Source organism: Miniopterus schreibersii (genome assembly GCF_964146895.1).
Source record: "Miniopterus schreibersii genome assembly, chromosome: 19".
Classification (NCBI taxonomy): Eukaryota; Metazoa; Chordata; class Mammalia; order Chiroptera; family Miniopteridae; genus Miniopterus; species Miniopterus schreibersii.
The window spans coordinates 13,185,554-13,208,738 of NC_138119.1; the positions used below are offsets into that span (position 1 = coordinate 13,185,554).

General features: G+C 49.9%; 1 protein-coding gene across 3 annotated transcripts in view; it reads right to left on the minus strand.

The window, feature by feature from the left end:
• Positions 1-937: 937 nt before the first annotated feature.
• The window catches only part of KCNN3 (potassium calcium-activated channel subfamily N member 3), a 125,475-nt gene continuing 103,227 nt past the window's right edge, over positions 938-23,185 (minus strand). Inside the window, exons 4-9 of one of the 3 annotated variants that reach the window (XM_081120996.1) lie at positions 21,353-21,494; positions 14,476-14,586; positions 5,875-6,002; positions 5,158-5,227; positions 1,311-1,556; positions 938-1,064 (exon numbers count right to left, since the gene is read on the minus strand). In XM_081120996.1, coding sequence (XP_080977122.1) covers positions 1,032-1,064; positions 1,311-1,556; positions 5,158-5,227; positions 5,875-6,002; positions 14,476-14,586; positions 21,353-21,494 — 730 coding nt within the window. In that variant the 3' untranslated portion in view covers positions 938-1,031. Of the gene's footprint in view, positions 1,065-1,119; positions 1,557-5,157; positions 5,228-5,874; positions 6,003-14,475; positions 14,587-21,352; positions 21,495-23,185 lie in introns of those variants that run through there. The other 2 variants (XM_081120997.1, XM_081120998.1) reach the window with 2 other exon arrangements.

A 23,185-nucleotide genomic window follows, 5' to 3' on the forward strand; every position in this document is an offset into this window, starting at 1 on the left:
AGTCTCACAATATTTCATTTTCAGGTGGTTTCAGGTCAGGTAGAAGGGACCACATGAGGCACTTGACCACTTTGTACTCCTAACATCTGGACCTGGAAACCTGTTGCTGGATAAATCGAGCTGAGCAAATCCCCAGACAATACATCTATTCGCTCAGGTGTCATTGGGTCGCACCTGTCTGTGCATGTGTGGGCACACCTGCACAGATCCTGACCCCCGTCCCTCACACACACCTAGTCACGCGCTCCATAGGAACATGACTTGTTTGGCTAGAAGAAGAAAACCCCGCAAAGCTGTTATTTTTAGAAGGTTCCAGAATGCCAACAATTTTAGCTTGGCATCATCTCAAACCAAGCAAACATGGTGCGCATCCAGCATGAAGCAACCTGTATTGTGTTTGAAGGGACCTGCATCTTCCGTGAAGCTCACAATGTGGCCAACACCAGCAAGCTACCTGAACTGAAAGCACCCATATTCGGATTCAAATCAGCTCAACACCCATTTAGAGAGTGCCTACTGTGTGCAGGGTAATGTACCAGGTCCATTTTCACTCGGGTCAAGTTCAAACAAGAAACGACCTGGGTTGAATGTGGGATGTATGTGTGTGTGTGCACATGCTTGCAAACACACAGGTCTATATGGGTATTGATAATGGATGGAAAATCTGGCTTTTTATTTTTCTGGGGTTCCCCCCCCCCATCTCAATTGGGTTTTATGATTGTATAAGGTATGGGAGGAAAGAATGACTGTTTTGGCAAGTTGTGGGCAGCTCTCTTTTCCTTTCGTCATCCGGCCTCTTCCTCAGACAAAAGGAAAAGTGAGTGGTGTGCTCGAGGACCCCAGTGGTGAGGAGCCCGTTCCCCAAGCCTGACACGCCCCCTCCCCCAGGGGGACCCTCTTCTGGGCCGTTCACTGTTGGTCACTTCAGTGCATTTGACTCCCATCCCCGCTGTGAACACCTGAGATTGAGCGTGGATTTCTGTTCTCCACCAACTCTGCAGCAAGGGCCCTGCCAGAGGTGTCGCCTCCTGTCATCTCAGCTTCCTGCTCCCAAGTAGAGGCACCTAAACAGAGATTAGATTTCTGGTTTCAAGGCATATCGAACCAAGCACGCTGAATGAACATGAGTTAGTTAATTAGCTCGGACTCTCTTCTTTACATTCCCTGGTCTCAGTGTTCCTTGATGGCAAAGTGACCAGGAGAGAGTTGATTTGCATCTTAAGACCTATGGGTAATGCTTCTGGAGTGGGGAGGTTTATTTAGCAACTGCTTGAACTTGTGTACGGGGTCGGGAAGGAGGTGGAGCTGACCCCGATCGGGCTGTCGGAGAGTGGGGTGTGGGTGGTGCCCACTGCCACGCTCACGCCCCGGGCCTCGAGGATGGCAGACAGCAGCTGCTGCTGCTGCTGGCGCAGCGTGTCCGCGATGAGCAAGGGCAGGGAATTGAAGCTGGCAGTGAGATGCTCCAGCTTGGACTCCAGGCTCCCAATTTGCTTCTCCAGGTCTTCGCTCCGATCATTGAGTTCTGTGATTAAGTCATACATGACATTCTGCATCTGTAGGAGAGGCAGAGAGACGAGAGACAGGTCATCACTGAGAAATCGGCAATGGGAAAAATGAAAAACTCCTCCAGATGACAACAGGAGCAACTTCCACTCCAGCCATGCCTGACGTGGCCGGGAAGCAGCAGCAGCTTACTCCTTACTTCCCTGGAGACACGGCGGCTCCAGAAACCTCGGCATCATCCTTCCCCTCACCCCTCACATCTCACCAGTCCAAAGTCCTGCCCATCCCTCCTATAAATATCCCTCAAATTCAATTCATTTAACTGCAACTAACCCACGTTTGTTCCACCCAGACCCATCCAGCAGTCTGCGATGCACTCAGTCTAGTTCTGGCTCCATGGTTCTGACTCCACTCGTATCAGGCGACTTTCTGATTATAACTGGCTTCCCAGGTTGGTGTGTAGAGCCCTTGTCTACGTGACAGTCACATCTCTCCCGCAAATTAACATATGATATCAGAGCAAGGTTCCTGGGCGTGTTCACACTCGCAGGTGTTGCTGTGGTTGAGATAGCAGAGGGCCAGCTTGCCAGTCGCTTTGTGTCCCCTGGCCCCACCCACCGGGTACTGTGGCTCTTGGGGCCTCTGGTCATTTGCCAGAGACACCTGGTCCTATTTCATCTGAAATTTCAAATTACTCCGGAAGATGCAGAAACACGGGTGCCCTCAGGGGCCCAGGGAGTAGGAAATAAGGTGAGAGAGGAAAAAAGAGGGGAGTAAAGGAAGGTGGCAAATATGAGAAGCCAGAGAGAAGCTGGGGGAAAGGGAGACTGAAAATGAAGAGGTACCTTCTTCCCAGCTGACGACATGCCCCACAGGGAAGTGACTGGGGCCCAAAAGGAGCCATCACAGAAGTGGAATGAAGGCAGGGCTGCCCTTTTGAGAGCAGGATGCTATTGTGGACGCTCTCGGAAGAGAGGGTGGCTCTGGGAGTGAAAGTGCTTCCTTCATTAATTAACATTAAAGAACCTCCTCAAGGTGCCCATCTTCCCGGAATGTACAAAACCACAGGCGCATCTGAGCGCAGGGGCACCCTGAGCGCTCCGGACTGAGTGGCGGCCCTGGGTCCCCACCAGCGCTGCCCATCGCCTGTCCTTGGGAGGTCACTTGGTTCCTTTCGATCTTGGTTTCCTCATCGCAATTCATCACCAGAACTAGCATTTGCAAACCCTTTAGAGTTTACAAGGCATTGTCACTGATACCATCTCATTCGATAGCTCAAGTGTCAGATGTTAGGAATTGTTTTTACATTTCAGTTGAGGAAATTGAAGTTAGCAAATAAAGAGCGCAGGCCCTCCCAGCCCTGCCACCCTGTATTCTCGGTACAAGGGCCACGTGACATTTCCTCCATTTAGAGGGGACCAAAGGGCAGGGCTGGGAAGGCGGGTGAGAAAGAAAAGGGAGGGGACACAGCATCACCGCCGGCGCTGTTGCTTGGTGACGGGAGGCCAGGGGGGATGTGGGCCAATGGGAAACCTGCTGAGCTGCTGCCAGGACCTCGGGCGAGTCTCCTGGGAGGGAAAGACAAAGCCCGATGACACGCGCACTCTCCTTCCCTCGGGTCTCACACGCACCGCCCTGCAGCCCCGCCCAGGTCTCCCCTAACCCTCTCCTCCGCACCCTCTCCTCCCAGGTAACTTGCTCCCAGGTTGCTGCTGTTGACTCCCCCCCACCCCGTTCACAGGAGCCTCTTTCCAGCTCACCGAGGTCTTTGCTCCACCCAGTCTGTCCTGCGCTGGACCCCACCTCTGAGAGACGCTGTGGGTGGCGCTGGGGAAATGCAGGCTTGACAGGCCGGTTTGCCTGACAGTCCTGGGAGAACTTCCCATCAGGTGAGAGGTGAGGCAGGAAACATGCTACTTCTAGAAGAAATACCTTGGGGCCTGTCGTTGGGCCATCCCTCCACCTCGGAAGGCAGGCCCTGGCCTTGTAAGCCCTACTTGGCACTCCTCCTGGCCAGCCCGATGGGTCCAGGGGTAGACACCTGACCCAAGCTTGCCAGTCATCTCATCTCTTCTGAGAGTTTCTAATGAAGAGCAACAGGCAGCCAATTGTCCTTGCCTGTGGCTAGAGCCAGAAGACTCACTCTGGGCAGGGGCCTGCCGTGGTCTGCTGTGGAGGCAGGAGGGAGGCACAGAAAGCTGTCGGGGGGGGGGGGGGGGGGGGGGGGGGGGAGAACTAAAGCAGGCACTTGAACAGAAGGAGAGGGCAGAAAGGGTGGAAGCATATTTCCTGGGTGCGAGGGCTTCCCGGGTTGGGGTCTAGCTAGTTTCTTCCTGAAGCCTGGCCACATACCTGCGTTGTGTTTCTGCCTGGAATGAGATTTTGTTGTATCTTTATAATAAATGCCTCCATTTTTTAACTGAGTGCTGGCGTGTTTCTGATACGGGACACACCCAAGACCCCAGGGAGCTCCCTCCTTCCCTTCACATGCCCCCTCCTTCCCTTCACATGCCCCCTCTTCCAGGCTCTCAGGAGCCCTGCACTCCACCTCAGCACCCCTGCAAAGGCACACAGGCCTGTGGCTTCTCCTCTGTATAAGCCACTCGTTCCCTGGTTGGAGTCCTCCCACTCCCCTGGGGCTTGGGAGGCCCTCTCTCTGGCTTTATCCCTTCTTTGAACACGGTGCCTGCACATGGCCCAACAACCTACAGTTTCTCTGATTGCACCCTCTTTTCAAAGGGTATTTAATTTGCCTGAGGGAGTTTCTCTTGCTTACCCAGGAAATGTGGGCCATTATGATAATCGACATCTGCTGGAATATTCTGCCAGCCTGGCCCTGGCTGTACACTTGATATACAATTTTTATCAGGAGTCAATGAGGAGAAGGGCTGCGGGGGTGGGAGGAGGGGTGGTGACGGGGAGGGAGGCCCTCTCTTCAATGGCACCTATACTCAGCTGCGCCAGCAGGGCAGCCTTAGGTCCCTTCGCTTCAGTGACTTGCAAGAGGAACAAGTTTCTTTACAGTATTTACAGCGGTTCAGTGCTAGAAATGCAGAATGACAGTAAGGTATCCAGCCCTGGGGTTCTCAAAGGAGGACTCTCATTTTTAGAATCTTTATATTCATCATAGGCTATTTGCCTCTTGAAAAGTAAAGAAACCTCACCACCAACTTGGGGCCAGAAAAGCCGGGTTATAAGGATTGAAGGATGCAAGAAAATGAATGTCCAATTATAACAGCGAGCTGGGAGGATTTGCCCAGGCCTAACCTCGGCAGTACCGCGGCCTCATCACCGGTCGGTTCTCAGCAGTGCAAACTCGAGCTCACTTAGGAGCCCTCAACGTACAGCTAATAAAGCAACGCACTAAAAAGATTTAGTCGGCCAGCTAATTAATTCTGAGCAAAGACAAACCTGAGCGATTGAACTGAAGAAACAAATGCCAGGTGTTAAGAGACAACAAGACACACTAGCAGACTGCACATGTTAAGAACTTGAACCGAGATTGTTTTTTAACCACGGAGCAATTGCTCTTTGCTCTCCCCATCCTGCACTGTGCAGTCTGAACACAGCCCGTCTTCACAGCCACGCCTGAGAAATCTAAAGGCCAGCCCCTGAGAACACTTTAGGATGTCTTCGGATTTCGCCACTCACCTTGGAAAGGTCCACCAGGGTGTTGGCTTGGTCGCTCAGCTTCCTCTGCTCCATCTTGACACTCCTCAGTCTGTGGGAAAGAGTTGCAATGGTCGTGGCCTCAAGTGCATGCTAAGGTTCAGCCTCGCAAACACATGCCACATTCACGTCAGTTCCTCTGGTTTTGGAACCCAGCAAGGGAACCTCCAACAGAGGTGACAACTGACCAGAATCAAGGGCTTGTCAGGTCCCCAAGAAAGCAAATCCTTGTCTCCATGCATGCTTGCCTTTAGTCGCTTTGGTTTCCTCACTACTCCCAGGTCATTTTCCGGCGTCTGTGCCTTTATCTAGGCTGTGCCTTCCATTTTGAGTGCCCTAACCTGGGCCTTTCAGGGTTTTCCCAAAACCTCCAGGTCATCACTATGCTTTTAAAATACGTCTCTTACAGAAAGTGCTGACCGCAGTTTGTTCTGCTTCGAGGTGTAACGTGTGTGTGTGTGGACTGTGAGAGCCCTGAGGCTCTTACTCTAATTTTTACCTTCCATAGCAGCCTGCCCAATGTCTGGCCGTAAATAAACAGACTGATCTGGGTCCCATTTATTGCCCCTGGTGGTTACTGAGTGGAAGAGAATGGATTTCTCCTACCTCTAAGTGTACCAGGAGTTACTGGTAGAGCTGTGGGGGTCCCACCCCTCCTAATCTGGCAGTCTGATGGCCGAGCTTCCCCTGCATACTCACTGGTGGATAGCCTGGAGAAACTTCCTCTGGTGTTTCCTGACTTTGGCATGGTCAATCTTCTTTAGCAGCTTTGTGTGTTTATAGATGAGCCACGTTTCCCGAAGGACATTGGCTGCAGCATTCTTGATCTAAGGAAAAGTAAATAAAACAGGTTGCTATCTGGTTAATTTCCCTAGTTTCACATAAGATATTTTTCTGTTTGCTAATATAGTCTACCTTATAAGGAAATGATTCTGCAATGATGGAATTCCTTAATCAAATCATGAACTCTTAAAATGGATGATTAGAATTCCGTGCTTACTAATCCTGTATTGAGTGCGGTACACGGGAGCCTGAGGTTCAGGGGTGTTTCTTATTCTTTCTTAATTATGTCAGGACTGCCTCCGACTGCTGCTGCTGGCGCTCTGCTCAGACAGACTGCATTAACAAGCCCTGGGGGCCCGGGGCACCTTTTGAATAGATAAATATACACCACCGCTGCTCGTGCACACAGAGTTCCAGTTCTGGGACTTCCATGGTACATGGCCTGCGTTCAGAGAGTAAACAGATTTCCTATCAGCTGGAGATTTTTTAAGGCCTTTGAGGAAATGCCTCTCCCACCAAACGAAACTATAGGTGTCAACAAGTCCATTGTTTCCTTTCCCAAACGGCCAAACGCACTTACACTGCAATTTTACATGTAGCTGTAATTGGCATTAAGCTGAAATCATTTAAAACAGGATCTGAAAATTGGTAGAGATATTTAGGTGTGAAAACAGAGCCATCTCTTCCCCTGGGCTGGCTCCTTCACTGCGCGCAGCAATCGCATGTTTCAATATATGACACTGTCATCTACTGACATGGAAACCACTGATATCACCCGGCCCAAGACTGAGCTGACACATGGCAATGGCATCCAGATGGCTGGGGACAAAGTTTTAGTCCAAACACAGACATCCTCAGCAATTAGTAGCAAGAGCAAGAGGAAACATTTCTTATTAAGCACAAGCTAAACAGATTTTTGGTTAACCGTTCCCATTTCTGTCAGCCATGTAAATTGGCACAGGCCCACAGACCCGGGCTGTGGAAGTACGTAGGCCAGCCTCACAGAAATCAGGTTACTAGCCAGAAAAGATTTTAATAAAACTGGCAAGTACCGGCCCGCTTCTTCAGACTGACATCAACAGATGGGACGTTGTTAAAATACTGAGACATGTGGGAAGGCCTGGGAAACATTGTTTTGCAGGCTGATAACTTTCTTGTGTGTATGTTTTAAAAATTTATTACTAAGGCTGGATTACATTTTTCATTGGCGCAGAAATGATGTTTTTAAAAGAACAGCTAAGTCTTCTCAGAAATGTCTAAGTGACATAAATATTGCTTTGTTCATTCAGTAAAAATCCACTGTGACAGTGGTTTTAATGACTTAATCGCCCACCTCTGGTGATTTCTTGCTTGAAAGGAAGCAGTTAGAGGTGAGTATAAGCTGGAAATAGTGAGTGTCCAAGGAGGAGGAGGAAGGGTGGTCTCTGGGGTTCTGCCCAGGGCCTGGAGTGGACAGCGGCCAGCACGCACAGAAGGGACGCCCTTCTCTCTGCATGGCGCACACTCCTGCTGTTTTATAGGGAGGTGATCTCCTCAGTCTCCCCGGGTGCTTAGCCCCCAAGGAGAGCCTCACAGAAAAGAGGCAGGGAAAACCCCGCCCTGGCATTTAGGATGACCAGTGGTGCCCCGGCTCCAAGAGTCTTCGTTTTCGGATACAGTCAAGGAATGAAGGCGCTGATGGGCCTTCGACAATTGTCTGTGTCGGATTTGAAAAACCTGCAAGTGAATTCTTGTTCCAGCAGTTATTAAGCAGCTGAGGAGTAAATGCTTAATTATCTATAAGATTGGGAAAATAAATCTTTTCTTTAAGGGTTGATATAAGGCCCAAAGGAGGCGATAATGGTGCTGATGGTCTGACATCACCAGGCACAGGTCTGAGTACTTCATGTGTGTGAACTCAGTTCATTTTCACAACAACCCCATCAGGCAGGTACTAAACTACCCCCATTTTGTACATAATGAAACTGAGACTCAGACCAAGACCATAAAGTTCTAAACGGCAAACTGAGTCAAGATGGATTAAAGTGTTACATAAACTCTAGACATAGTGATATTAGTTACCATCTAGCTCCAACCCCCATGTAAAAGGAAACAGCTCCGGAGATAAGATGTGAGGGCCAGAATCACACAGCTAGCTAATGACAAAGTCCAAACGAGAGCCAGGTCCAAGAAGAGCATAAGGTTTTCATGTGGTCTGAAGAAAGACCTGACTAGATTTTATCTCTACACAAACAAAATTATTTCCTGTTTTCCAGGACCAAGGAATTGGAAAAGACATTAGAAAAATTTTTAATCATCTTGGCCTTCACTTAGCAATATGACAGAACAGGGAGTCCATGTCCTACACTTAATTTCAGCCCAAATGTAAGGTACTGAAATCACAGTGCAGCCTGGGCAGCTGAGAGAAGCAGTCGCCTCATCTTTATGGGTTTGAACAGGAGGCCCCTGTGTATTTGGGAAACCGATATGAAAAGCAAGCCTTGGTGCTGGCTCTGAAATTAATTGCCAGCAAACAGTCTGGCACAAAGCTAAGTAGATCAATATCTGCAAGAGAAAAAGAAATAGGCTTTTAACTGCCCTGTGCTTTCCCAGGTTGACAGTAACTGCTACTGCGACCAAAGTCTCCTTCAATCCTGCTGGTTGATGAGCATTGTTAGGATGGGGAGCAGCTGAGGTGGGGTGCTTTTCCTGGGATTCGCCAAGTCCCTGATGAGGGCTTGGGTACCCTCTGAGCTCTCCTGGTGGATGGGGGCACCAGGGCCAAAAGATTCTCCTGGGGGTGGCATGGATCAGGGCACTGGGAAAACCTGAGCAAGGCTGGTCCAATCAGATGGGGTCAGGGATGGTCAGAAGAGGGCCTTTGTGCGTGGAAGGCTGGCTGTTCTGTTCCCTGAACCCATAAGCCTAAGAGCTGCCTGTTTTCTCTCTATATGTTCTCTACCAAAAAATGTATGCTTTCATTCTGATGAATGCCAGAGAATGGGCTCAGTGACCTACATACTTTAGGAAGGGCTCTAAGACTAATGGAGTTGAGCAAGGAAGTCATCCCAAAAAATCCTGCAAGCAATAGTGACAGCTAACATTAACTGAGCACTTACTGTGTGCCAGGCTCTGTGCTAAACGCTCTGTGTTTACAGTGTTTGCTTAGCCCTCAGAAAACCTCACAAGTCAATGCCATCATTATCTCCTCCTTGGACCTGTTACTAAACCTCTCTGAGACTCAGTTTTCTCATTCATTCCTTCAAAAAACATTTACGAAGCCCGGACAATGAGGCAGGTGCTGCTCTAGGAAGCGAGGAAACCCACACGCAAAAACTGGTAACATTCAAGCCCTCGAGGAGTTTGTAATCTTGTGGAGACTGTAGGCAGCTTGTGATATGGTATCAGGTGATATATGCCTCGAAAGAAAAATACAGCAGAGAGACGCCTAGAAAGGATGCACATGCCACAGATCTGGAAAATGGGATCGTAGCGTTAAGTGAGAATACACTTCAAACACTGAGCACAGAGCCTGGCCACAGTGCTCTTCAGTACATGGTAGCTCCATTAATACCGCCCCCCAAGTAAATGGCAGCGTCTTTCTCTTCCCTCCTTCCTAACAAAAGAGAGCATTAAACAAAACACATAGGTCTATTCCTTGAGCTCTTGGCCATAGCATTCAAGTCAATGGCTTGCTCTGGCCACCTCTCTGCCAGGGTAATGTGCCACTCGGTATCACAGAGGGACTGTCGGTTGCAGGAGGAACGAGACAGGATGGGAGAGGCACCCTTGTTGGACTCCCCATGTCTCCAGAAGCCACAGGGAGACCTGGAAGAATAAGCCAGGAGCCCCACTGGGAGACATCATTGGCATGCCCACTACGCTGCCAGGAACCCTGCCCAGGGAAAGGGTGGGCACCAGGAGGCCGGAGAAGGGGGCAGGAGGAGGGAAAGAGAAGCTGCAGGTGAATCGTGACTTAACTTTAAGGAGTTGCACAGGTTGCATTTAGATTAACTGAGAGCTGACGAACATCATAATCCGAGCACCTAACGCCAGCTCCATCTTCAGACACTTGACCGAAGGTGTCCATTGGACATACGGCCATGCTGACTTCCTGCAGCTGTCATCTCTTTCATCTCCCTACCTATTCCCTCTCTCCTTCCTTCCCCATCCTATTCTACACCCCCTTCTCCGTCCATCTCACCTGGAAGCCACCCCTGAACTGGGGCTCCACCCCCATGCTGGCAAGAAATTGGGGCAGGGAACTAGAAGAGACGTATTTCTGTGGTTCAAAGTTGGAGTTTGAAGCTCTTTCCCCATAGCAGTATGGCAATGAATGGTGAGTATTTCTATAATATCACTCATGCTCAGTGAGTCTGCAGGTAAACTGGCTTTTCTCTCCAGCAGGCCCGGAACCCTAACAGCCTTGCTGAGTTTCAAGGAACTGACTGCTCTGGAAAATCCACTGGGTGATGGCTGGAAAGCTGCCTGCAGGCCCGAGAACAAACTGCAGGCCTGGCCAGGATCCAGCTAGCTGTGCATGGCTGGGCCACCCTCACCCCTCACCGGGCCGAGGCACATTCCCAAGGATCCTCCCAGCTCAGAAGCTCAGTTTCTATGACTACTGTCCCAACCTGTCTGGCACAGAATCCTTGTGGGTAATAGAATTTACAATCCCCTTCTGGGTGGAATTAGCATTCCTGATAACTGCTCGATTTATTATCTGATAAATTTTAAAGAGATTAAGACCTGTTCTGGGAATCCACTCTAGGGACCAACCAGTTGTCAGCCACAAATCTAGTACTGGATCCTTTTACCAGACATTCTGCACCTGGTACAACAATGACTTGCCTTTTCTTATAAAATACCCTACTGTGAGTAAATCTCTGAATTAGTCTGCTGGAAAAATTTTTTTTGCTTTTTCCAACAAGACTGCGATAAAACTTTGACATATGCTCATAATTTTCTTTAGCACTGTTCAGTAGGCACAGAGGGATTGCTAGAGGTTTCTGAGCAGGTTGCTATGTTCAGAGCTGAGTCTTAGAGTCTAAGGAGATCCACGGGAAGCAAAGTGGAGGACTGGGTTAGAGCGGAAAAGATAGCAAGCAGCTGTGACGGTGCAAGATTGAGGTGATACTGGCTTTAGGTACCGTGGGCGGAGGGCCAGGAGAGGCCAGCGTGCAGTAACAGCCACGGCATGGCGAGGTCAAATCAGGCTCAGAAACTGCTCATACCCCTGTGGGTCCAGATGGCGCTGAGTTTTCAGGCATGGAGAACAGTGAAGTCATTAGCTGACCAGGGACATCAGGAGAAGGAACTAATTTAGGGAAGATTTGGGTTTGGTTTCATGGCGAAATGTACTTGCATGAAGTATTTGGAGCAAGAACCCCTTGTGGCAAGGATAAAGGACACGATTCTCAGCCAGTGGCACACAGCGGGGTGCCGTCTAAAAGGTCAGACGTGAAGAGTAGGTGGGGCAAACAGAGCATGTCCTGCCTCTTAAGCCAAGTGTGTCCCTGGGCAGCCTATCTTGACTTTAGAAAGAAGAGGTGCTTTCTGAGGGCAGGCAGTAAGGACGAGGGCAGGGACCATCTCTCACCCATCTTGATGTCCCCAGAACGCAAAGCGTGGCATCCAGCAGGTGACCCTGTGATGGATGTGTTCAGTTACATAAAACAGAGAGATGGGGACATGTAGCGTTGCGTGGTAGAAAAGATGGGGAGCTAGTCTCTCGGTGTGTCGTTTACATACATATTATCTCATGGCCTAGAGGTTAGCAATAAATTATAATTTCAGAATCACAACAGCAGTAACACTGCAAAGTCAGTGTGAGAAGATCCGATGGCATTAACACAGACGTGATGTTGCCATCAGGGTTGACAAGTTATACAAGTGAAGGAAGAAAAGCCATGGGATTCAGGAAAAGCAGAAACTGAATTCTTACCCTGTGCTACCAGACATCCCCACCCCCACCAAAAAATACATAAAAATTGTCTGACTCTAAAGGAAAGGACAGGGTGATTAAACACTAGAACAATCTGACTATTTTCATGATGCATAGGCTATGGTTCCTCTTTTTGTTTTTTGTTTAGGTGTTTGAAGAATGAAGGTTGCATGCGCTTGTAACAGATTGCTTTTAACTGTGAAATTGAATTATCCACTCCTGAGAGGTTTGGAATCACGTCACAACCGGTTCCTCCCACGACTGGATCTTTCTCTGAGATCTAATGAATAGACTGTGCCTAGCATCGCGTTGACCCATGAGCCACTCCCGCCGGACATGCTGGGCCCTTTGGAGAGGACAGAGGGTGGCCGAGGCATCCCCAGGGGGAAAAGGTGGGCTTCTCTGAGCAGGCCAAGCTCGCAGCCAGTTTCCTTCAACCAAGGTTATACCACAGAACCTTCGGGAGTCTCAGTTCCCCCAGCTTTGAAAATCCTCTCTCTGTCGGAACCACCCCTTTTGTGTTGTCTGGTTCTCAGGGAAAACATACTAGACACTAAAGGGACATTTCAACAGATTAAGTGTTCTCAGAAGAGTGAGATGTTACTCGATTAAAATGGTGCCTTGCCCTCACGAATGGGCAATAAATATCTGTTGATTTGATTTTCAGTCCTACTTTTCAAGGAGAAGTGGACTGACTTAAGGAGGATTTTAGAGAATTATTTCCCAAAGATTGAAATTAGCAGCCAGTCTCATCTCCTCTGCAACTGTATTGCAGAAAACTTGTTTATCTCCCTGTCATGCGAGGGAGCCGGCTTTCCTCGGCTTTATTTTCCTCCAGAGTCTGATTTACGGAGAGAAACAGGGAGAGAACAAAGGAAGGGAATAGCACGGAATACAAAGCATAGCCTAGGTTTCAAAAAGCAAACTGTGGGGTGAGACCCCTAACGTCTCACTCTAAGGACACAGGTGCTGAGAAGGTTTTAGAGGCAAAATTCGTTTGCCTTCACTCCTGCACGAAATCGTTTCAGGGAAGTAGCTGCAAGTATATTTGCATCGAGGTGTTCCAGTCACTTCTCTGATTTGCTCAGTACCAGGCATAACTTTGCACGTGTATCCCGGGCTGCGCGAGAGCAGCTGGGTTGCAGGGTTGTGGGTGAAACCCGACCGGCCTACCCCTGGGTACAATCCTGCCATCTTCATGTTACGAGTTACGTTTTCTTTTGTGCAACGGACAGCTCAGGTCCACCATGTACCATACACAGTAAGTCCTCACCTAATGTTGCCGACAGGTTCTTGGAAATGTGACGAAACGACGTGTAACAAAATCAAGTTCACCTTCGACTAACATAAACAAGAATTAGGTTCCCACGGCATTGTATCAACGATATAACAAAACATCGTTATTTGGGGACCTGCTGTACAACCATCTGTATGTCAACAACATAACATTCGCCTGTCCCCGTTCCTTTTCACATCTGTGGAGGCCCTTAGAGAATCCAATACATGTAATCAAGGACCAAACAATCACGCGCCATAAATAATTCTGCCGAGAAACCCGAGAGGCCTCGGCACCAGCGCGCTCGCCCCTGCCTTCCCCAGGAGCTCGCTCCGCGCTGCCTTTCTCTGTCTTTCTGTTTCCCTTGCTGCCTTTGTCTCTATTTCTAAGACATTCTTCCTGTGCTGCAACATTGGTCACTCACTACTCTTTCTAGCTTTCAAAAACCTCAATCAGAATTTGGTCACTTACGGGCCTTCTACCCCCCCTTAGTCCTAAAGGAGAAGCACTTGCTACGGCGGCCAAGGCCCCAGCCCGGAGTTTGGATTCTCGCTCATCTCAGAAAGAGGAGATTTCGCAGGAAATCCTATTACTGACCTGCGCTCAGCCTGCAGCTCTGAAGAATGTTCCATAAGAGCTGTCACGAAATAAACAGCTCCTGCCTGCTTGTTTCTGTCTCTTCTAAATGTGCCTTTTTCCCCCTGACAATTCAGTGGGGTGTCGGGCTCTGCGCAGCTAAATGCTCTCCCCATTCCTGCCTGATTTCAGTTCCCATCCTTCTAAACCACCTTCATAAGGGTGCAAGTGAGAAACATTAGCCAGAAAACCCAAAAGGGGAGCGCTGGATAATGGCATTATTCAGGAATGTGAGCGCTGCAGCAGTGATTGTCTTTAATGGATTTTTTTTTAAAGGACTGGATTTAGATACAGTCCCAATATTGTTTTTAAGACTCTCTACTGCCCTTCCTAATGAGAATCATGAAAAAATCTGAGCATAAACAAAACCATTGCCTCATGCTGGGTGATTTATTTAATTACCATCAGTCAAGGGAGTGGGTTACACCACAGTATGTGTTAGATTTAGGTACCAGGGAAATGATTTGGTTGCCTGAACCATGCACAGTCATTTAACAGAAGGCAGGACCTGGAGTGTTGAGGCATTTGCCCATTTTGTGGAGGCTGTTTGCAGGTGCCTGGGTTCCCTCCACCCTCCACTGCAAGCCACGGCCCTAATCTACACCACGCGACTACTTCCTTTCCGATTGGCCTCCACGTTGGTCTGAAGAACCCCATTAAGCTGTGAACAGTGGTATTTTACCCGTTTGGTGAGCTGAGTGTCCATCATGAAGTTGTGAACGTGCTTCTCCGCTTTGGTGAGTTCCAGCTTTCGGGCCACCACGGCCACCACGAGGGCAGTGCAGCCTGCACCCTGTTTGGGGACAGCAAGGGGACCAGGGGAGAGAGCACATCATTACGAGGCAAGGCTCAGGTGGACCACTGTGGGATTCCTGGGAGTGGAGTCGGGAGGGGGGACTTGAGCTCTCTGGCTGGTCAAAGCCACCAAACCTGTCTGGGCCCTGATTCCTGCCCCCATGCAAAGGTCTGCAACGCTCTTGGTTGAGCTGCAGAGCTGACCTCTGGGAGACTGAGTCTTCAGAGAACTTGCCAGCTCTTAATGGAGCAGGACTTCAAATGTGGCTGAAGCTTTGGGGAATTTAAAGCAATGTACAATCATCTGGTCACCTGCCAGGCCGTGCAGGGAATACAGAGGGTCTGGCACACTCAGGCCCTCTCTCCCTGCTGCTTGGTCCAAACTCCCTGCCAGTCCCAGGCCAGCGGGCCCAGGAGGACAGAAGGCCACACATATGCTGGAGAAAGGCTGGAGCACCTGCTGGTGGTGAAGCGTTTTCCTGAAAATAATCTAATAAGGAGGCAACGCATTTCCCAGGGAACACCGGTTGGCCTGAGTCTGTTCATTCGACTGCTTGCTCCTCAGTTGGGTCTTTTCACCGAAAAGCCCAGGCTATGACTCAGCACAAGGAAGCCATTCTTTCTTGCTTTCACCAGGAGGCTCATGAATTCAAGGTCATGGAGAGATTTTTAAAGATGACAGCAATCTTTCCTCAAACCAGGATTTTAAGGGAAGCCACAGGGGGCCTGAGTATTTCCCAGAGCATCTTTCCTATTCTGCCTGGGTAGGTCCATTCCAGGGGGCAAGAGGGGAGGGTGAGTAACTGAAGCAGGGTTCCCCAGGACTTGAGCTCTCTCTCCTAATCCTCTGGGTGCATGCTTGACTGTCTGGGAAATGAGCGGCAGAAAGAGGGACATGGCTCATTCCAACACTTTCCTGCTGGATTTTCAAGCCCCCTCCACTGGGCTTCTTGGGGGAAGTGAGAGACTCGCTCCTCCCCTGAAGTCAGCCTTGCCCCTGCCTGGTTCTTGGAAGAGAGCATGCTGTCCTCAGAGGCCGTCACCCTCTTTCTGCGCACTGGGCCCGGGACCGCCCTGACCTCCACTCCTGGGAAGAGATGATAAGCTCCCCAAAGTCAACAGTCTAATCCTCAGTGGCAGCAACAGAGTTGCCACAGAGCCTAGTTCAGCAGTTGAGGTTCCAGGACAGAAGGACTCAATCAATAACCTTTTTAGCTCATCAGGGCTAACAGAATGTGTTGGAAATGGTGACAAATGTTCTCAAAGGTGCCTTATCTGTCCCAGAGCCGGGAGGAATGGATACAGATAGATCAGTGCCCTACTGTTTCCTTTATAATCTTTCTTTCCTTTTCTAAAGGTTGGCAAAGGCCAGCCTGGGTAAGGTCTTGGCATGGCTGAAGCTGGCAACGCTTTCCCTTAGCTTTTCACAACGGTTCCCATGAAAATAATCTCATGTTTCTTGGTACATTTGGTCAGCCACCCATTTCTTTTCTTTTTTTTTTTTTGCCACCCATTTATAGCATAACAAATCGAACCTTTCTTTTCTGACCTCAATTTCCTCTCTTGTTCAGGGACGGCCGTGTTTTCTTGGCATCTGTGACTTGCAAGAGAATCTGTGCCCAATTTTCAAAGGATATGTATGGGCAGTTGGAAAGCCTGGTCTGTAGCTGTAATCAATTTAGCCAGGCCTCCAAAAGCAAAAAATAGCTTAAAAGAAGCTGTCCTAGAGGGCAGATGTGAGCTCCATTCTGCTCAACCAGATCAAGTATAATCACTATCCTTTATATGGAGCTCCAAAGGTACTTTGGACTGGAAGCCCAAAAAGAGGGATATATCATAGCAGTAAAAATGGAACATCAGATGGAGAGGGTTCTCCCAGGCTCCATTCTCCCTCCTCTCCCTGGGTCCAGGCAAAGCTCTATTTAAATCACCCCTGAAACCTGGGGGCAGAATAAACCTGAAGAAGGAGTTGCCCTGCTCACCATGCCACTCAGGGAATTTCTTCAAAACAATCTCTCATCCACCTTCCCGAATTTCCAGGGTCAGGATAAAGTGCTCCGTGGTCTTGCCACGTCTCACAGTACAGCATTTTGAATGCAGGGAGCTTCTAATTAGAAGCTAGAGTGTTTTAACGAAGGAAGTCTCTATCATATATGGTTAAGATAAACTTCTGCATGGAGGCAAGAGGGTGGGCTAGATGGCGTTTCCCAGTTTCTTTCTAATTAAAAATGTCAAGACTCCCTTGCAGATATCTCTCTGGAGGATACTAGGCTCTTACCCCTTATTCTAACTTGAATCAAGAGCAGTGGATATTCCCAACTTTATTTTTCTTTCAGAAAATCCATCATCTGAATGTAATTAGGGGAGTCACCAACAAGGAAGCTTAACTTGAACATTTCCATTAAGAGGCGACCTTGTAAAGATGGGGTCAGAAATCTGCAACCTTCAGAAAGTGGTGGGTGGAGTGCTAAAATCCAGACTGTGGTCCTCCCCAGAGTGAGTGTGCGTGTGTGTGTGTGTGTGTGTGTGTGTGTGAGAGAGAGAGAGAGAGAGAGAGAGAGAAAGAGAGAGAGAGAGAGACAGACAGACAGACGGAGGAAGGGAGAGAGGGAGGGAAAGAGGGAAAGAGGGAAAGAGGGAAAGAGGGAAAGAGGGAAAGAGGGAAAGAGGGAAAGAGGGAAAGAGGGAAGGGAAGGGAAGGGAAGGGAAGGGAAGGGAAGGGAAGGGAAGGGAAGGGAAGGGAAGGGAAGGGAAGGGAAGGGAAGGGAAGGGAAGGGAAGGGAAGGGTGCGGATGCAGAGAGAGAGAGACCTAGAGTGGTGACTGAGACAGGGAACAAATTGTGCTCCATCTTAAACAGCATGAGACAGAACAGGGAAAGAGGAAAGGATGGGCCAATGGAATTGAGAAGAAGGCCAGAAGAACGAGGAGCCAAACTTTTGACTTGAGTCAAAAGTTAAAGGTCAACTTTGACTCTCTAGAGGAAATAAAGGAAGTGTTATGGGATCCCCCTCCCTCCTGTTGCGCTCACCTCTAAATGGTATAATGATCACCTATGTTCCTTTTGGGATCATGAGCCTTTTTACTTTACAGCTTATGAGTCTGATGTTCCCATGGTGGCAGCCTGGGAATACTTGTGGGATGTGGCAGTGATGTGGGTTGGTTTTAAGAGACAAATTGCCAAGGACTTGGCTGATTTGGGAGTTTGAGGGTGCATGCTGTCCTAGCGTGGAATCTCAAGCATAGCTGGTGGACAGAGGGGGCATGTCAGGGAAGGATGGACTGGGGCAGACAGAAAAGGGCCAGCAGCTGCTGGTATGACTTCCATGGGGTCAGAGTGTGGAGATAATTCATGACTCAGACTTTTGCCTTCAGATGTGCCAAACCCTGAATCACAGTTGACACCACTTGGATCCCCTGGGTCTTCTGTATCCAACTCTTATTTCCACAGAAGGGTGGTAAGAGGAGATAGGATCCACCTCTGATGAGATCATACTGTCCAAGGTATATGGTGAACAGGAGCACAGGAGTGAGCAGAGGAAAGAGTAGCTGGCATGGGGTGAACAGGCCTAACTCATCTATAGGTTTGGACCCAAATCAGAGACCCAGGCTCCTCCACACTGCTCCTCCCACTTCTTGTTTCCAAGACACATTTTCCAGCTGGAAAACCTTAGAATTTGGAAAAACAAGTACCCCAAGGGGAAAAGTATGAGGTGTTCTTAACTAAAGGAGCATAAAATAAAATAAAACATAAATGAAAGTGACAAATGGAGGAGGGAAGCCTGGAGGATTTACAGTTGGATTCTATTTCTGCAACAGATTCCATGTAACAACTAAAATAACATCAATTGGTTTGAAACCAAGGTGTTTTAGGGAGAAGCTCATCTTCTAAAACTGACATTAAGCAGATGTCTTGCTGAGCCCTCTTTTTCCCTCCTCCCAAAATGACTCAATTTGTTCTACCTTCTACTTCCATCACTTTCTTTTTGCAGTTCAAAGGAGCATCTCTCATGAAGCCTTGGGGAAAAGCTGTGTCCCCAGCAGACATCCTGGAAGCTTTTGTCTATTTGTCCATAACTTATGAAAGGTCCACAGAGTGAGTCCAGTTTTAGATAATGGCTCTATTGAAACAGGGCTCTTACCAAGCAGTCTTGGGGGCCCCAGAGGTCTTCCAGTTGCCTGCACAACCAGAAAGCCTCCAAAGGCGTCTCTGTAAGGTTTGTTGTCATTTCCAATTCTGGATACTAGGTATTGAGAGCTTTCTCCCTGCATTGTAACTGTCATCATAAAATTCTTGGTGGAAAGTCGCTGGACTTTGATATATCTGCTTTTGCTGCTGAAGTGTCTCAGACACACCAGGTCTGTGGCAACAATGTCAAGTTGTTCAGACAATTATATACCCCGCTTAATGGTTGATAATTACACCGTTACTGGGATTGCCAAGAGAAAACAATGATTAAGACTATTTACAGGCTGCACACACAAATCTTTCCTTTCCCTTCCCGAGCAGGCCTTGTCTTGGCCTGCATGGTGTCCATGGTAACCAAACAGGAAGCCGTACCTTTAGTTAAGGCACTTGCAGTAATAACCGGGAGATGTACACAGTGCTGGGAGGCTGGGGAGGGGGTGAATGGATTTCCAGCAACCAGAAAACCTCGAAAGGAGTGACTCAGCTAGAAAAGTCACATTTGTTAGAAAAATGCCACTGGGGCTCCACATTGTGGCTGACCCCAGAGTGAGGCAACTGACTTTAATTTGGGCAAAAACACTGAGGTGAATGGAGGAGACCTCCCTGTTCCTGTGTAGAGAGAGGAATAGGTTCATGCAGCAGGGTTCATGCAAGAGGAGAAGATGGAAGTTGCGTTGTATCTTTAATACGGGAGGTGGTATCGGTTCCTCCTCATGTTTGTTCTTCCTGCTTTGATCACAACTCTCTCGACGGGAACAAACAGTCCCTTCCGAGGAGCTGCAGCAGAACAGGAGCAAAAATGGGTGCTGAAGACCACCCTCCAAGGAGAAGGCAGGGAGGGGGCCAAGGGGGCCCAGCTGCCCCGTTCAGCTTCGTCAGAGTAGAAGCCAAGAGATGCCTGCCAGAGGGAAGGAATCAGGACGTGGTGGCCAGGGGCTGCTTCTTGGATGGGGCACAGCTCCTTGCTGAGAGGGAGAATGGCTGGTATTTAAAAATAACTGAGACTCCCAGCGGGGCCCATCCACCTAGCAGCCACCCACCCCGCCCCCTGCCTGCCTGCTCTGTGCCCACCCTGGCTCGGCGCTGCTTCTGAGGCACGAAGCCCACACCCAGGAGCGGCTCTAAGACAGGAAAGCTCTGGCCTTCGGGTGGCATTTCATTTCTTTCTGAAAGAAAGAACCGTTCCCTGGTTTCCTGGTGACAGCTGGAGCCCTGCCAGACAGACTCCTACTAACCAATGGGAGGTGTTTGCTCCAAGGCCTTACACTCACCCATGATTTATCCCAAACCCGCGCTAAACCTTTTGTCATTAACTGCTGTTCGGGAGGACCTGCCTGGAGCGTGCACCTGCCCGGGTTTCAGTGCAAAAGGAGAGAGGGCTGTGCCCAGCGGCGAAACGGCAGCACTGGGCCCCTCCTGCTCACAGGCCCACTGCCCAGCCTCTGCTCTAGGCCCGGCTGCCTTGCCACCAGATCAGTCCCAGGAGGCCACCAGGCTGCGGTGGGGTGGGAGTGGGGCAGCCCCCACCCCTGGTGAGGAGTTAATCTCCTTTCTACTGCAGGAAAAAGTCCTTTTCATTTCTGAGGGAGGGTGGGGTTTCCTCCTGGGAGAATGAATGGAAGCTGAGGGGGCACCGAAAGGAAGGGTCTCCAGGGAGCCTGACGGGGCGGCAGAGAAGGCTCCCCTGGGGAGGGCTGTGGCACCCACCCATGGAGACCTAGGACAAGCTACAGGCATCTGCCCACCCTCGTACCACGCCCTCCCCAACGATGCCCAGGCTTAGACGGGAGCTTCCTTCTCTGGAGTCTGCGTTCTAGGATCCTAGGAAGGAGGCCAGAGAGCAGCGGTTGCCTGTCCTGGACCTAAAGTTCAGCAAGTCCAAGGAACCTCATCACCTGGCCAGGAAGGAGGGGTGGAGGTCGGGGATGCTGAGGACCCCGCCAACCCTGAAGGTGTGTGCGGCTCCTCGTGCAGACAAAGCACATGAACCTAAAGCATTGCCATCCATCGTCGCCACCAGCCCGCGGGAGGGAGGGACAGGCCTTCCATCCTCACTTTACGCTCGAGGTCCAGCAGGCTAAGTGCCCTGCCCAGAGTCCACAGTTTGGACGCGGTGGGAATTCAGACTCTGATTCTGATTCCCCATCCAGGTCCCTTCCATACATGGTGTTCCGATGGCCACAGGGCAAGATTGTGGGTCAGGTGGGGGTGGCAGGGCGATGGGCAAAAGATATACCATGAAAGGACGCAGACCAACGGCCAGACCAATGGCTTCACTGGGTGGTCAGACCAATGGCCAGCTCCCCCAGCCCATTTCGGGGGTGGGGGGTAGGCTGTGAAGAGACCATTAAGTGTCAGGAACCAGGCCCTATTCCTGCCTTGGAAAAAGGAAAAAAAACAAACTTGAGAAAGCACTGTGGGTGTCACATCTGCCTCTCTGTGCGCAGAGACAGGCACGCTGGTCCGTTAACCAGCAGCTGGCCCCACACCCTGACCAGAAAGGCCCCTCTGTGCCCGCAGCTAAGGGCTCTCCTTTGGAGGGTGGGGAAGGGTAGCGGGCAGAGGCAGGTACTCACCATGATGCCGGTGAGAAGACAGACACCTTTCCCACAGTATGTGTGGGGCACCATGTCCCCGTAACCAATGGAAAGGAATGTGATGGAGATGAGCCACATGGCACCCAGAAAGTTACTAGTTACGTCCTGCTGGTCATGGTACCTGCCAAGGGGAAGACAGGAGTTAGTCGATGGAACCGCCATTTCCCAGAGTAAAGGCTGCGGGCAAATCTGGACAGGGAAGGAAATGAGACCGTTTGCTGAGGCGGAAGCAGCAGCGATGGCGACACACAGAGATCTCTGTAGATGACTGAAGATGCCCCAACTCTGCCCACCCAGGTCCCGCCTGCAGCTCCCTGCTCGCCCACCCTCCACCACATGCTGGGTCCCAGAGGTAGAATGTTGTGTCATGATTTGCTCCATATTGTAGATGGCCTTTTGGTGCTGGTAAAATAGCTTTGGATGAAATCGTGTAGTAATAAAATGTAGATTTTCGCTCTAAGGCTGACAATCTAAATGGCTGTGGATGTGATTAACTTGAAACTACAGCTCCTGAACAGGAAAAATGTTTTTAAAAAACACACCAAACATATTTAGCAATTTCCTGAAGGTTGATGGATCCCCAAGACTGGCACCTCCTGGCAACTGGAGGAGGCCCTGGCGGCTTCTCAAGGAACTGTTCCCTGGAGTGCTGCGTTCTCTGCAGAGGGGTGGTCTATACCTCTGAGGCCTGTGGCTGCCCCTCCCTGGAAGGAGCCAGCTGGAACTGTATCATCACCATTCCCCTGCCAGATGCCCATCCCACCCCATTTTTCTTCCCTCCCTTCACCCCCAAACACCAAGGCCCACTGTGTGCCAAGCTCTGTGCCAAGTACTGAAACACAGAGATAAACAGGCCACATCCCTGTCTCAGAGCTCTCAGCCCAGGGCAGGAATCCGTGGAGGATGCGGACATTTGCAGAAAGGTCAGTAAGTGAGTGGAAAAGGTACCTGGGGACAGAAGGGAAAGGACAATGACCTTTGTCTCAAATGTAAGAAGGTTAGTTAAAGGCTTCAGTGTTCCAGGCCCGCCAGGGGTGGGTGTTTCCAGCTGACAGGATGCCTTATGAAAGCCCCACCTTGGAGTGCAGCAAGGTGGGGCTGGTTGCACCATGGGTGGCAGGAAAGGTGGCTGTGGGCCCTTTCTCCAAATGTTCTCCAACAGGACCAGCCTGAATGACACACAAGGAACTCTGCATTTTATCCTGCAGGAACATCACTCCTTGATAAAATCTCCCCATTTGGGAGGCCACTGGGTGGGAAAGTTGAGGCGGGTCTGGGAGATCAAACCATCCTGGCTAGACAGAGCAGAAAGCCACTTAGGAACTCTATCCACAGACTGAGTTACTAAGGAGCATACATGGATCAGTGCACGTAAACACATGTTGCCAAGTCAGAGTCGGGCATCAGTTCATCGGAATGCATTTCTTGGAAGAAGTCAGGTCAGAATGGCGAGGTTGGGGTAGTGGGTAGGGGGGAGGTGAGCCCTGGTCTAGGGCTTGACCAGCCTGACTTCAAGCCCCAGCTCCGCCTTAAGTAGTTCCATGGCTGTAGGCAAGGGGCTTAGCCTCTCTGTGACCCAGTTTCCTTAGCTGCTGATGGAAGGATTAAGGAAAATAATCCACAGTGCTCAGCTGAGAGTAAGTGCACTAAATGTCAGCAGTCACTATTGTTGTTGCTCTCAGTCTGAGAAACAGTCTACAGAAAAATACAGGGAGAGGATTTATAAGTGCAGTGGGGAGAGGGTCCCCACAAGGGCATGATGAAGACATCTTGAAGTTTAGACTGGAGACCTATTTGATATAGGGATGAAAG